General features: G+C 37.3%; 1 protein-coding gene across 1 annotated transcript; it reads left to right on the top strand.

The window, feature by feature from the left end:
* The first annotated feature begins 4,062 nt into the window (after positions 1–4,062).
* On the top strand, positions 4,063–8,450 carry LOC115805093 (H-2 class II histocompatibility antigen, E-S beta chain-like). Its single transcript, XM_030765579.1, has 5 exons — positions 4,063–4,169; positions 7,293–7,537; positions 7,617–7,898; positions 8,034–8,147; positions 8,428–8,450. Exons 1-5 carry the CDS (start codon positions 4,063–4,065, stop codon positions 8,448–8,450), a joined length of 771 nt encoding a protein of 256 aa, XP_030621439.1.
* The last annotated feature ends 6,916 nt before the right edge of the window (positions 8,451–15,366 follow it).

Raw genomic sequence — 15,366 nt, 5'->3', positions numbered from 1 at the left:
AAGTAAATATCCTCACTATTTCTCCCTTGTAAAATGGAAAATAATGGGGAAAAAGACAAAATTATATGGGAGAATCCAAAGATAATTAGTTTTTTAGAGGTGGATCAAATATATAGTGATGTTCTATACAGGGTTTCCATCTTTGTTCTACCTAACTCTGTTTATCATGTACCATCTTCCCCAAAGAAAGGTTATCTGTCGATGAATGAAGTTCCCTATCCTTATTTGACATGCCACTGACAAGATTGCTATATGTGAGTAGATAAATTTGTTTCTCCTGGCATGTGTACATTGTTTCTTCTCAGTACGAATGACAGAGAGACTGCTATTACATATGACTAAAACAAACAGTGATTTTTTTTTTCTTTCCAAAAAAAAAAGAGAAGACTAGGATTGCTTCTGGCACACAGATTGACACAACTCACAGTCTGAAATATTGTTTACTCAAGCACTAATGACTGACAGCTGCAAATCAATTAGTTTCAGGGTGTAGTAAAGCTAAGTGTTAGACCTGGCCAGTAAACATAGCCCTGTTTTCATGGGCCACAATGTCTGTCAGAAATGCTTTGACTGATGTCCCTGTCTATAAAAGAATGTGGCTAATTATTGAGAGATAAATGAACACATATCAGGAAAAAATAAAAAATTTATACTATGTTCAGTAAAAGTGTTTAGACCACTTTTGCACTCAAAGGAAGTTTCAATGGACAGTTTATAAATGTTCACCATACTAGTGGAATATCCATAATATATCTAATTCAGGAACACCATTTCTATACCCATGATTATGGGATATGACATTTGTGCACCTCACCACCAGTGCAACATTGCTGTAGTGGTGGATTTGAATTACATTGATACAACAGATTTCAAATCCAATGTCATATCAGTTTATTACACCACAATGTCAATAGCCAAAACTGAAGTCCTGTTTCCATTTGATGTGAAATATATCAAATTCTCCTTTCTCTCAGAGAGAAAGCAGAGTATTTTGCCACCTGTACCTTTATAGCTAAAAAGGGATTTTCTCTGAAACAAATAGACCATACATGACACAGCTTTATTGCCAATGTGGATTTAATTCAGTGTTCTTGTGTGGCCAGGTCAGCTTGGCTCCAGTTATTACTAGCAACTATATTTGTAACATTAAGTTAATGCTTTTATTAAGGTTGGATTTGCTTAATTTAAACAAAGGCCTTTCATTGAAAAGTAAATGGTAAGGAGTTATGATTGAATTAACTTTCGCTGGGTCCATTGCCAGTAGCTGCAGAAATATGATACAGCTTAAAGCTGCCTCACTTTTTCATTTGGCATTAAAGGGTGAACCTATACAGCTGTGACACAAAAATATGATGCTTATGTATATGATGCAAATATGTTACTATTTCATCACTGATTTGTATTTCCAGACTTCCCTGCCTCCTGTCAAGTCTCAACTGCTGGCAAGAGCCTCTAAGTCAGGGGTCACCAACATGGTGCCCGCGGGCACCAGGTAGCCCGCAGGGACCACATCAGTCGCCCGCAGGCCAGTTCTAAAAATAGTACTAGTCACCAACGAGCTCAGTCTAAAGTTGTATTTAATTGTGTTGTGTTTATTTAAGTCTGTTTCCTACCTTGTTGAATCATTCTGAATAATTATTGTGATGAATCATTAACGTGATCAGTGTCTTCATGTAGAATATCATTAATAATAATATAAAATTAAAGGTAAACCGTGCAACGTTGTTCTTTCAGAAGTGTGTTATCAAACTGGTAGCCCTTTGCATTACTCAGTACCCTTGAAGTAGCTCTCAGTTTCAAAAAGGTTGGTGACCCCTGCTCTAAGTAATGTTTCAATGACCAAGGCCTGTCGTTTTTGGGCGAAAATATTTTTATTTCTTAAAATGTCAAGTTGCGTGTGGGTTGTCAAGATGAATACCTAAAGTCTGAAAAATAAAACAATTTGAAAGGGATACAAAAATGTAATGATTTTGTAGAAATGATTCTACAAAAATGTATTTTTTTCTGAAAAATGTAAATGTATTTATTTAAGTCTTAGGTAAAAAAGTGGGAGTATAGACTTTTTAATCAGCTGTTCACTGATTCATTCTGTACATCAGACTAATAAACATCTACTGTGAGAATCAGCAGCTGTCTTCTTATATGCAGATGCTATTACATAAAATTATTCCTTTTTGTAATTTGACTGGCTGTCACAACCCAAGAATTAAAACAGTGATATTTTTCATCTGTCGGGTTTTAAGTAATTGCATCTGAGTTTTGTGGAATGAGCTCTTAAGCTAACTTAGAAGCTGCCACTGAATGGCATGTGTCAGTTTGATGGATCAGATGCATTCATACTACCTCTTCCATGTACACTTCATGTAAACCTTGATGGAAAAACTAACAAACTGCAAAAAACTATACAATTATAAGTATTTTGACACTGGGTGGTTAAAAGGAATTTCTTAAAGATGCAATGTCAATATTGGAATATTTATCATAGTTCAGGCAGATTGAGGTAGACCTAATAACCAGGTGTCTTGGATACTATTTTAAAATGAACAATGCTGGCAGCTCATTGTGTAGACTCTGATACTTGGTCAAGTTGAACCTGAGTGGGCCCAGCAGAAGATAAGTGTATTTCTCACATTTTTACTGAAAGCCACATGACTTATGCACATCTAAAATAAATAAATAAATAAATAAACTGTTGTTTACTGTCCCTCATGTGTTTGGCTACCCAAAAACAGGTGGACATCATTGCTGCTTACAAAAGTATATCAGAAAAGGTGGTACCATAGGGCAATACTGAAGAAACAGTTACAACCATATATAACTCATTTGTCTCATTTGACAAATTAAGAACACAGTTATCTTAATGTATATGTGGCATTCTCTTTTCAGCTGTAAATGTTAATTTTAAAAAAATGGTATCCTGAAATGCAACAATTCAGCTATAGTTATCTGGAAATGACATGAACAGATTTAAAATAAATAGTTCATTGTCCAGCAAAGAAATCAGACTTAAATAACTATAGGGAAAAGAAGCATAAGCATATGCATTTTTTTTTGTAAGAACCCACAAACAGCCCTCCTTATAAAGTACAAGCTTCATTAATTAAATGTCACGTATAGAACATTGCATCATGCAGTTTACCAAGCTCTAACAAACTTAAATAATGAATGGCAAAAACAAGTGATGAAGAGGGAGAGAAAGGGTCCAAATGAGAGAAGGAGGATGAGGAAAAGAAAGAACAAAAAGAATGATGATCTCTGGTGAGATTTATTATTCATAGAATGGATTTGTTTTGCTGCCTCTATAATGCAGCCATTTGGTAAAGATAACAAGTAACTATATTTCCTCTACTGTCTGATATGTTCTTTCTTGTGCTGTATTGTGGAACTTTGTGTAATAACATACTTGGGACAGTACACAAACATTACTGCATGCTGTCACATGAATATATTTGTTCACTTCATTATTTATGCAAATAGTTCATAGACCTCAAACAGTGGGTCCCTTATTTTTCCATAAATGTTATTTATTTTTTCCAGAAATTGCTGCTGTAAACATATTAAAAAAGATAAATGTCCTATATGTCTTGTCCAGTAAGCCTCCCAACTATCATCCATATGATACAATGCAGCTGACTGCAACAGTCTTCTATTTGAGAGGAAGTGAATTCTTTACTACAATGTAATGACTGCAGTGAACTTTGTCTAATTGTGTGTATGTATATATCTGTGTGTGTGTGTGTGTGTGGATGTGTTATGTGTATTATCTGGGTGTAACATTGTTTTTAAAAAATTAAAACAATATTATCTGGATGTATACAGCATCATCCAGTATACTGCATTTTAAATTATTTTTAATCATAGTGCTGTTGGATAAGGGAGGTTGTAACTTGACCAAATGGAGCAGAAGAGGCTGGAGCTTTATTGGTTGCTATGTCAGTATGGATGATACAGTAGTGTCATCAACATGTCTGACAGCATTCTAAAATGGTGGGCCTCATTCACAGGCCAGATCACTTGATGGTTGATAGGGAGCAAATGTATCTTTCACACCGATTAACATGAATGAGAGAAAGAGAAGAGGATATAAACAGAGATAGAACTATACAAAACATCATATATACAACAGTGTTTACAACAGCACATTCAAACAACTCTCAATTACAGTTCATAATACATTATTTAGAACACAAAACACACAGCTGAATGCACAAGAACAGAACAACAGCAAGAGGAAGAACATTAAAATATATAACAACATCATTTTACTTGAAGGGATCCTTCCTCTCATCCCGATTCCTCCTCAAAATTTCAGAAGCAGAAGCAAAAGAAATCAGAGGCAATATTCCTCTTGGCCTGATATTTTTCTTCTTTTTTTTCAGTCAAGTCCATCAGCAGTTGAAATGAAATTTCAGTAAAATTTCAATGAATTCTCTGTGTGTTAAAAATTGAAACTGAAATGTGTTACAAAAAATGAAAATGTAATTCTCTCTCTCTCTCTCTCTCCCACACACACACACATGCGTGCGCGCACACACATACATACACATAAAAAAAAATCTATCATAAAAAGAAATAAGACCAAAAGAGGAAGAACTGTCAGTACTGTCATACCGAGTTAAAAGCCAGGGAATAAAAGTGTGCTTTTGGGGCTGTAACTGCAAAGACCCGACCTCCCCTGTGCTTCAGCCTAGATTTTGGGACAACCAGAAGATACTGGTCAGCTGACCTGAGTGATCTTGATGGGACATGTGGATGTAATAGACTGGAAAGATAGCTTGGAGCTAATACGTTTTAATGATCTGTAGGCGAACAGTAAAATCTTAAAATTAATCCTAAAACGTACACGGAGCCAGTGGAGGGTGGCAAGTACGGGGGGAATGTGCTCTCGCTTGAGTGTTCCTGTCAGAAGACGGGCTGTGGCATTTTGGACCAACTTTAGGCGTGAGAGGGAGGCCTGGCTAACATCAACATATAGGGCATTACAGTAGTCGAGCTGGGTCGAGATAAAAGCGTGTATAACCCTTTCAAAATCTGTAAATGATAAAAAGGGCTTGATCTTAGATAAAAGCCTCAACTGGAAAAAGTTAGCTTTAACCACCAAATTTATATGTTTATCCAATTTAAAATCACGGTTCGTAACTACACCCAAATTTTTTACCGTAGGTTTGACATGATTTCAGGGAGCATAGATCCATATGAGGGACATCACAGGCATCACTGGGTCCAAATATCAGGACTTCAGTTTTATTCTTATTAAAATTTAAAAAATTTAAAGCCATCCAAGCTTGATGTCCTCGAAACAGTCCAACGGTAGTTTTAACAAGTTGGTATCTTTCCGTTTTAAAGGCAGGTAAATTTGGGTGTCATCTGCACAACAGTGGAACGAGATGCCATGCTTTCTAAGAATAGATCCTAAGGGGAGCATGTAAAGGGAAAATAGGACCGGCCCAAGAATGGAACCCTGGGGGACTCCACAAGGGAGAGATGCTGAGGAGGATACAGAGTCACCCAGGCTGAAAGAGAAACTTCTGTCAGACAAGTGTGATCTGAACCACTCCAGAGCAGTACTTTTAATGCCAGCACAATGCTCAAGGCGAGAGATAAGAATACTGTGGTCAACTGTGTCAATTGCCGCTGAGAGATCTAAAAGAATAAGGATGGCAGAATCCCCTGAGTCAGTAGCTACTAACAGATCCTTAAAAACTTTTAACAGTGCAGACTCAGTGCTGTGAAGGGCTTTAAAACCAGACTGGAGCGGCTCAAATATGCCATGTGTGTTTAAAAAAGATTGAAATTGTGTAAGTACAACTTTCTCCAGAGGTTTAGAAAGAAATGGGAGTTTAGAAATTGGTCTAAAATTTGAGAGAATTGAAGTGTCTAGATTGGGTTTTTTGATCAGAGGTTGTACTACTGCATGCTTAAAATGTGCTGGAACAATACCTGAGGCAAGACTGCTGTTCATAAGTGCCTGGATGCTTGGTCCAATAGTCTCAAAAATATAAATGAAAATGTGAGGGGGGATATCATGATTTCCTTTAGGTTAGAGAGAAACACAGGCTCAAACTGGTTAAAAACAGCAGAGCAGATGACTGTGATAGATGGATCATAGGAAGGGAGCTGAGAGCTCTAATACTCCTAATCTTACCAACAAAAAAAGTGTAGGAATTTTTCACAGGTATCTGAGGAGACTTCAAGGCATGCAGACTGGGGGGTATTAAGAACGGCATTAATGGTACTGAAGAGAACTCTAGGTTTATGGCAGTTTTTTAAAACAATATTAGAGGAATATTTTGTCTTTTCAGCTTTAACAGTTTTCTGATATCTGCACCAGTTCTCCCTTAACATGTCAAAAGACACCTGCAACTTGTCTTTTTTCCATTTGCGCTCAGCTCTCCTGCATTCTTGTTTGGCTGCTCGAGTAGTGTCATTCAACCATGGCTCAGTTTTAGGTTTGGAACGCTTGATTTTAAATGGAGCAACAGTATCCAAGATGTTCTGGCAGGTAGAATAAAAACGAGAGGTTAGCTCCTCAGTATCAGCATACATATTTACATATGACACATATATACATATGACACATTATGTAACATGAGAACATGAGTACATATATACATATGACACATTACGTAACATGAAGTGTGAGCTGTTCAAACTCATGAACTTAGGGATGTGTCTCAAATGCTTATAGCAATTAAGTTTAGTAGTTACTGGCACAAAAAAAGTTCTGTTTGTTTCACACTCTGCTACAACCAAGTGTTGCAGGAAGCACTACACCGAATAAGCTATTTTCCATCTTTAAAGAAAGTGGAATGCTGCCTAGTAACATCTGACTCTGTCTCGCTAAAGTGTTTAATAGGACAGCGTTTTTCAGCTTCACTAGATTATCAGCACGATGCATTCAACTTTCTCACTGAAGTTTTTTTTTTTTTTCAAGAACAGGGAAAATGTCCCAGCCAAGCCTCCTATGTCTACGTCTGGTATTCTTCATCACTGTTTTCTCTAAATTAGGTATGAATCTGTAAATGAAATGTCTTATTGTAACATTTTTAAACTTAAAAATTATTAGATCTGTTTTTTTTTTTTTCAAAAAATACATTTGAAAAAAAAAAAATAGATGAATATCTAGTGGTTCTACATGAAATGGATAGTCATATTGTATTATATATATATATATATATATATATATATATATATATATATATATATATATGTAGCTGTCATTGTTGTGCTAGTAAAGTTCTGTTTGTGTTTCTCTTATAAATAGATGGATATTGTGAGTATTTCGTGAATGAGTGCATCTACTCCTCACCAGATCTGTCAGATATGGAATACCTTCAGATTAATTATTTTAACAAAGTTAAACATGCAGAGTTCAGCAGTACTGTGGGGAAATTTGTGGGATTTACCAAACAAGGATGGATTGATGCAGATTACTGGAACAATAACACTGCCTTCATCCAGCAGCTGAGGGGTGGAATAGACAGATACTGCAGACACAATGCTCGTATTTCCTTCTCAACCCTTCTTGACAAAACAGGCAAGTGACACGCATTTAACTGTTTTTTGCATTTTAGTTCATATGTGAAACCATTATGACATTTCTGGTGTTTCCTTAGCATCACCAAAGGTCCGTGTAAGGTCAATCAAAAAGGGCAGTGGCACACATCCTGCCGTGCTGATGTGCAGTGCCTCCCGCTTCTACCCCAAAGCCATCAAACTGACCTGGTTAAAGGATAGTAAACCAGTGACCTCTGATGTGACCTCCACTGAGGAGATGGCTGATGGTGATTGGTACTATCAGGTCCATTCTCACCTGGAGCACATTCCCAAATCAGGAGAGAAGATCTCCTGTATGGTGGAGCATGCCAGCTTTGCTAAACCCATGACATATGACTTGGGTGAGCAATCACCACCAAATACTGAATATATATATTTTTTGTTTCAGGTTTGAACACATTTTGACACTTGTTCATAATTTGAGGGATTGTAATAATGTTTCTTATCAAATTTGTAATGATCTCTGTTTTTGAAAGAACCCTCTGTGTCAGAATCTGACACCAATAAGATTGCTATTGGCGCCTCTGGACTTGTGCTGGGGGTCATCCTAGCAGCTGCTGGACTAGTCTACTACAAGAAGAAGTCCACAGGTCGGTGGGAGGAAACTTTACTGAATACCGAATCTATGGATTTCCCCACTTTATGAAGTACAGTTACAGACCGCCAAATGTTTCATTTTAAGTAAAGAGAAATGCAGTGTTTTGATAGTGAAAAGTGAATTAATATTCAGAGTATATATAACATGAAGGAGCTATCATTGGGGGACTCTACAAGTACTGTTTGTATATGTTTATCAATCGATAAATATGTCAACAATATATGTTGTGATGAGGGAGTCTTTGCTAAAACAGAAAATATTTTTGTAAACAGGGCGGATCTTGGTGCCACATTAAGAGGTGGTAAGTCTATCACATAAAATGAACATCAGTATTATTTTTAATGCAATAAAATGATTTTTACTTGACATTCAGGGTGTTTGCGACATTCACTAATTAGTTCATTAAACTTTGCATTAAAATACAGTCAATTTATATTTTGCAGGAGTTGATAAAAAGATCATGCTCATGTGAAGAACCAGTCCAGATTCTCATCTGTGCACCGTATTTACCAAACTGTAAAATCTGATATCGAACATTGTATAAATATATCTCAAACTTTCTGCTTAATAAAAAAATCTTACTCTGTTTTTTACATTATCAAACCATTGTGACTTTGCCGATGGAGGCTGTCTATCAAATGGTGTGAGAACAAATTTTCTGGACCAGTAAGACAGGAAATCCTATAAAAGTATGCCACAGGGGATTTAAAATAATTCCTAAATTGCTGAATTTTCAAAACTTCAGAGAGAACAGAGAGAACAAATAAAAATGATGGTGATTACTTTTAGAGGGTTATGCTTTTTTTTGTAATTTCTAAGTGGTACGCTATGGTAGTTTAGTGCCACCTGCAATTGTAATAATAGCAATAATTCCTTAAGAATCTTATGTGTCTTTCTTTTTTTGCTGGGTTAAGTTGTTCTTTTTGGTTAAACTGTTGCACGTGCGTTTCAGTGTTGTATATAGCAGCGGCAGAGCCTGTGGTTGCAAAGTCACAGGGTGTAGAGGAAGAGGGCAGGGATGTACGCGAGGGTCTGATGCGCTAATTGAATAGCTCCTGACATGTGTATTGAATGCATACTGTGAATTGTGTCAAACATGAAACTTTTGAACTATTTTTTTCTGTCATGTGTATAGAACACATTTTGTAAATGGTATTGGATATAAATAAATCTTTTTTACTATTTGTCCACGGTTTTGGTAAACTTTTTTTTTCTTTAAAGATTATCAGGATTTACTCTTTGGCTAAAGCCCTTGAAATAGGTGTCAAATGCTGCTTAGTCCCTAGAAGGCACAACAATTAGGATAGGTCATGGAAGTATACTCTTATAAGATATTCATTATCATACATTTGGGTATATGTGAAATGGTATGAAGATGGATCTCTGTAAATCATCAACATTCATGCCAAGTCTAGAATGAGTCCAGAGTTGTGTTTGGTGAATAGAAGCATGGTTTTTATTGACAGCACATTGACTGTCAATAAATTTATCTTCATTTTCAGGCAACACTTCCCTGATGGCTTACAATGCTGTGAAAATGTCAAAGTTCATATTATACAATGACCTTGAAAGCTTCTATTTTCACTGCCAAACTATTTCAAAGAAAATTGATTGAGGACATAAACGTATCAGTAAGTGTCTACTTTATTGAGGTAGACATGTTAAGTAAGCATTGGTTATTGGTGATTCATATGTGTTCCAACTCTCCATCTCACATTATAGTTTACAGGGCTACTGATGCTGTAACACTAAACTGTCATTGGCTGTTTTTCTGGAAATATTTCTGAATTAGAAATATTTTGAAAGTGGTTTAACAGGAGAAACATTTTGTGGTTAGTAGTGGCATAACTCAACAATTCATGAATATGTTCAAGGGACTGGTGATGCTAATCAAAACCTACACCAGTATTATGAGTATGGCAAGCCTGAACTGTGAGTAACACACCAGCTCTGGAAACTGTGGGACTTTCCTTGACAGGTTTATCCAAGATGGTTTGTCAGGGTTTTGTTAATCAAGTGCCAGGTGATTTTCTCTTGTTTACTGATCACCCACTCATTCATCTCATTATCTAAGCCGCTTATCCTGATTAGGTTCGCGGGGGGTGCTGGAGCCTATCCCAGCGCTCATAGGGCGAGAGGCGGTGAAACACCCTGGACAGGTTGCCAGTCCATCGCATTGTTTACTGATGTCTGACTTAATTGTTCTACTTTCACTCCGTTCTTGTTCATGACACACTGTCTAGTGTTTTCAACTGAATAAAATCAGAAAGGCAATTGCTAACTTTCTAGTGTAGACTGTAAAGACAATGAAAAGAAATATCAGGCTATATCAGTTTTTGAGTTGATAAAATTCATTCAAAAAGGATCATAGAACACAGGGATCACACAGCCTTCCTTGAACTCTTTTTAGACTTGCAGACATACAATTTCACAAGTTATCATACTCAAAAAGCATCAATACAAGAATACTTTTTTGACTTTATAATCCTGAGTTCTTCATAACATATTACAGTCTCTATCAAATACCGTTGTATTTAATCTATTTTTTTTTTTTTTGTAAAAGATTACTGAGATGCAGTTTCAGTTGTCTTGCAAAAGCACTTTTAATTTGGTATGTGACGAACAATGTTTAGTGCCGGCATCTTGCTGGGAAATGGGTTTATTGGTCCATGTTACCTACATACTGATAAAAAGTGTGAAAGTGAGAGTTCAGGGGTTACAGCAACATGCATTACCCATTTTTGGAAGTAAAATATTTTTGAATCCTTTTTCCAAGAATATTTAGTTATACACTACAAATGTCATGTAAATACATTTCACAGACCTCAGACTCAGTTTACTATGAAATAATTGTATTTCTGCCTTTCCAGAGACAGGCTAGACTTAACAGCCCTCTCTCTACTGGGGCTACTTGGTACATGCAAATGGATTACACATAAAATAATGGGGCGCATGGTGGCGGAGTGGGTAGTGCTGTCAACTCACAGCAAGAAGGTCCTGGGTTCAAAATCTTTGTGTGTGGACTTTGTATCTTCACTCCGTGTCTGTATGAATTGGAGTCACTCCATTGGCCCCACATGTGATTGTGTGTGTTTGTCTGTGTGTCTGCCCTGCGATGAACTGGTGACCTGTCCAGAGTGTTTCCCCACCTTTCGCCCAATGAATGATGGGATAGACTCCAGCACCCCCTGCGTCCCTAATTAGGATAAGTGGCTTTGAAAATGGATGGATGGACAAAGTAATTTAATCTGTGGTAGGCTACACACCATAGATTGCATAATTAATGTATTAAGTTATAGCGTGTTGAGCTAATGTTATAAATTCTTTTTATTTTGGGTAAATCTAGTGAAAAGTCTTGAACAAATTTGATCGTGAAGTGATTAAATTCTGAATAGGAAACTATATCTTCCCTGGTTACTGATACTGAAATTGTGTTTCTCTTTTGTCATAGGCTAGTTTAAGAAAATTGTTTCCAGTGAATAGGGGACTTTTCCAGACTGGTCTAAGGTTAGACCCCAGGAAGTTGAATCAGTTCATCTAGTCACAACGTTTAGTGGGACAAATGTTTCATCACTCATTACTCATCCAAGTGACTTCGTCAGCCTCAGCAGACTGCAAGCATCCCCAACCTTAAAAAGCACAGTTGCACAACGACCAAAACCAGCACATTTGCACAACTATGAAACCATTGATTGTGCCCATTAATTACAATGGCCACTTGTACTATTTTACAAAGGATTGGGGGATAGCTGCAATCACAGCATTATGGTCACTTGATACTTCACTCACAGTATGTAGGCCTGACTGTGTTTGTGTAGGATTTGTATTACTTCCTGCTTCCTCATTAAACACAGCAACTGTATGATCAATGTTTCTGGTGAAAATGTTGTTATGAAGTCAAATAATTCAAACAATTCTGTGGTATGATTTTATTTGTAGATTTACAGATTGAACTTCTGCTTCTGTATGAAATGGTACCAAACTTAATAAACCATTCTTTGAATGTTTTATATTCTATGATAAAAGACACCAACATCAATAGATTGAACCACCTTAACAAACTTCAGTAAAAATGGAACATTTTGAATTTTTTACTTATTGTGCATGTAGCTCATGGTTTACTTGTCACGGTCCTGCCCTGCTTTTCTAGGTCCTAATCCATGTTTTCCTTGTGTCCTGTCATAGATGTCTTGTCTGTCTGTTCCAGTTGCTCCGGTCCATGTCTTACCCTGTTTCCTGCCTGGTCCCCGCTCACCTGCTGCCATTTACCTCATCAGCCACTGCATTTAAGCCCTGTCTGTTTCTCCATTAGTTTGCTGGATTATCTCGTCATTTTCATGTTTTCTGTGTTTGTTTGCCTCGCTCATGTTATCTTGTACCGCTGCCTGTTTTTGGATAGTGTTTTTGCCTTGTGTTTTTTCGAACATCTGCCTGGTTTTTCTGCCTGTTTTTGAGTACCGCCTTTGTCTCTGCGCACTGGTGCCATCACCGTGATTCTGTCTTTGGGATTTTTTGTAAAGAAGGACTTCATTAAACATCTGCTATATAATGTTCTGTCCTGAGTCTGCTTTTGGGTCCTCAGTCAACCAGGCCTCACCAGCCCTAACATTACTGAGCAAATAAACAGTAAGTTATACGTTCTATCTAAACTTAGTCACTTCATTATATTTAAAAATATTCACCGATTATAGAGAATCTGTGTCCTCACTTCAGAGTTGTTTTGCTTTGTTTTTTGTATCCTATTTGAGTGACCCACACCCATAAATCCCCCTCTCAGTGTATAACACCCTCTTTAAATGTCAGGGAGAGCTTGGGAAACTGGATGCGCGTGCAAAGCTAGAACTTTATGAAAGGCTCAGGCAGACTGGACATTAGCAAGAGCATGATAAGACAATACAGAAAGGAACAAAGGAACAGAATTACTGGAACCAGGACTGGCAAACAAATAACAAGGTTTCAGTTGGAAATGAGAGGAACATAGCTCAAATGTACATAACTAAGCATGACTTTGCAAAGTAATGACAGAAAAGAATGGGTATTTATTCAAACAGAAAATAGGCTTAATGAACAGAGAACTAGACTCAAGAAGCAGAAAGCAAGTGCCAACAATTATGAACTAAGTAGATAAGGCCGGTGATTCGTAGACAGGCAATCCAAATCACTGAATGGTGGAACCAGTGAGGGAAAGCAACGAGATTGTTACATTAAACCACGAGAGCAAAATGTGTCTTGCTAGTATGGGATTTTACAGTAAGAGAGTAAAAGTGATCATGAATCGTAGTACTGATTGCAGAAGTTTTGTGATTAGCCTTTTTACCAATATTAAAGATTGTGCACATAACTGTCTTCATACTCTTTTCCTGCTTATTACTATCTTCATGGAACTCTGTCTATTCTGGTATACTAACACAGTGAACGTAGTATGGACTGAAATTTGTCATTTTGTTGACCAATTCAGTACAGCATAGACTGTGAAACTACAGTGGTATACCTGTTATTTTAAATTTACTGTGTTTTTAGTTTAGTGATTCATTACAAGGAGTGATGAAAAGTTTCATATTCTTTGTAACACTACTATCTTCGCTACATGAGATTTTTATTGGCCAAAATATTCACAATACAGTAAAATAATATTTTTTCGTTTGGACCAGGAAATTTAAGATACGAGTTCAGACAGGTATATCAGTTAATATACCTGTCAGGACGCTTTTTCAAATCTACCAAAACTATGCTTTATACAGCCAAGTGATAAAAGACATACGGCATGTAGGTAGTGTCACTTTAAAAACAGGCACTGCCCCTTTAGGTGAGAGCCCCTAAATATGATGCACTTCCTGCGCGTCACTTCTTGGATAAAAAAAGAAATTGCGACTTGCGTTCTGAAACTAGCTCCACATAGTCCTGGGATGGAGTCATCATGCTGTAATCTTACAAAATAATGTATATTATGCCGCAATTTTTCTCTGTAATAATGTATTCTGTGAGGCTTGACCTGGGGGTATTCCAGAAAGAAAGTTTAAAAAACTCTGAGTTTAATCCTGAACTCCGAGTTTTCGGGTCCAGAAAAGCTTATCCGAGTTATTTAGTTACTCTCTGTCACCAAGCAGGTGGCCATCAAACTCTCCTGTAATTATACAGTGGATACATTTTAAGGGTGTTAAAAGACAGAGACAAGGGAATGATATTTGTGCAAAGCTTTACTTACCATGTGCAAATCTGTTGCTCAGGGTACACTAATGATACATTCGTATATCATGCACAGAGGCGGGCCACTTGGCTTCAACATTTGTGATCAAGTACGCTGCATCACATATGATCTTGACAGTGCAGAGAATGAGAAATGTTAGTTGCAGTATATTGTGATGTGTAGTCTTTGTTATTGTAAGACAGTAGTCAATGTACCGGCACATTAACACTGTGGAAAGCCTTCCTGTTCACATAGTCTACTTCATTAACTGAAAGAGCAGTGATAGGGATCTGTGTGCCTTCGATGCAGCCTATAACACTGGGAAACCCAGCAACATGAAACTAATCACTGATCCCAGTCTGAGGTCGCAGCAGAATGTCATGAACACAATATATTTTAAAATATCATCATTAACTTTAACTGAATGACTCTACATCAGTCACCTGCAATCCTGTGGAACTCCTTTTTGATGGTCCTTAGAGGTCTGTGCCCAGGAGACATTATGAAAATGTGCAGTAACCATTTAAGTGCAAGGAACACTTTCTTACAGCTCTACAAACAGTTGCTTTCCCGATATGTTCTGCATGGCCAGTGTTATAAAGGAAACTCCCGTCGGCAAATAAATAAATAAATAAATAAAAATAAAGAGCAACGCAAAGAATTTGCTCTGATCTGAGAACCAGAAGTCCACAGTGTCTAATATTAGAGATGTAGGCCACAGTTGTTCAGATCAATGACAGACTGATGAAAAATGGCAACGCTCGATTAGGTAGTCATGAGGGAATGATAATACATCTAATCAGGGTCTCAAAATCCTCTCCTGACGTAAGGCTATGCTAATCAATTAGGCTTCAATGCCGATTAGGTTAGTGAGCAAAGGACATGCCATGTTTGACAGCTGCGGAGGGCGGAGTTAGGGAGAAACTCAGGGTTTGCTGAAGAAAACCTGCCGGCGAGCAGGTTAGGTTCACAGAGTCAGTTACCACGGTAACTGAGCCAGAGTTTGAGTTACCTCGCCTTCTGG

The sequence above is a fragment of the Chanos chanos genome, chromosome 1 (genome assembly GCF_902362185.1).
Source record: "Chanos chanos chromosome 1, fChaCha1.1, whole genome shotgun sequence".
Taxonomy (NCBI): Eukaryota; Metazoa; Chordata; class Actinopteri; order Gonorynchiformes; family Chanidae; genus Chanos; species Chanos chanos.
This window is presented reverse-complemented; position numbering and strand designations above follow the sequence as displayed.

Bases quoted from the DNA above. Each gene is read 5' to 3' on its own strand.
- LOC115805093 (XM_030765579.1), top strand. From the start codon at position 4,063: ATGAGAGAAAGAGAAGAGGATATAAACAGAGATAGAACTATACAAAAC. The intron at 7,538-7,616 runs GCAAGTGACACG...GTGTTTCCTTAG, and splicing joins AACCCTTCTTGACAAAACAG to CATCACCAAAGGTCCGTGTA. The intron at 8,148-8,427 runs GTCGGTGGGAGG...TTTTGTAAACAG, and splicing joins CTACAAGAAGAAGTCCACAG to GGCGGATCTTGGTGCCACAT.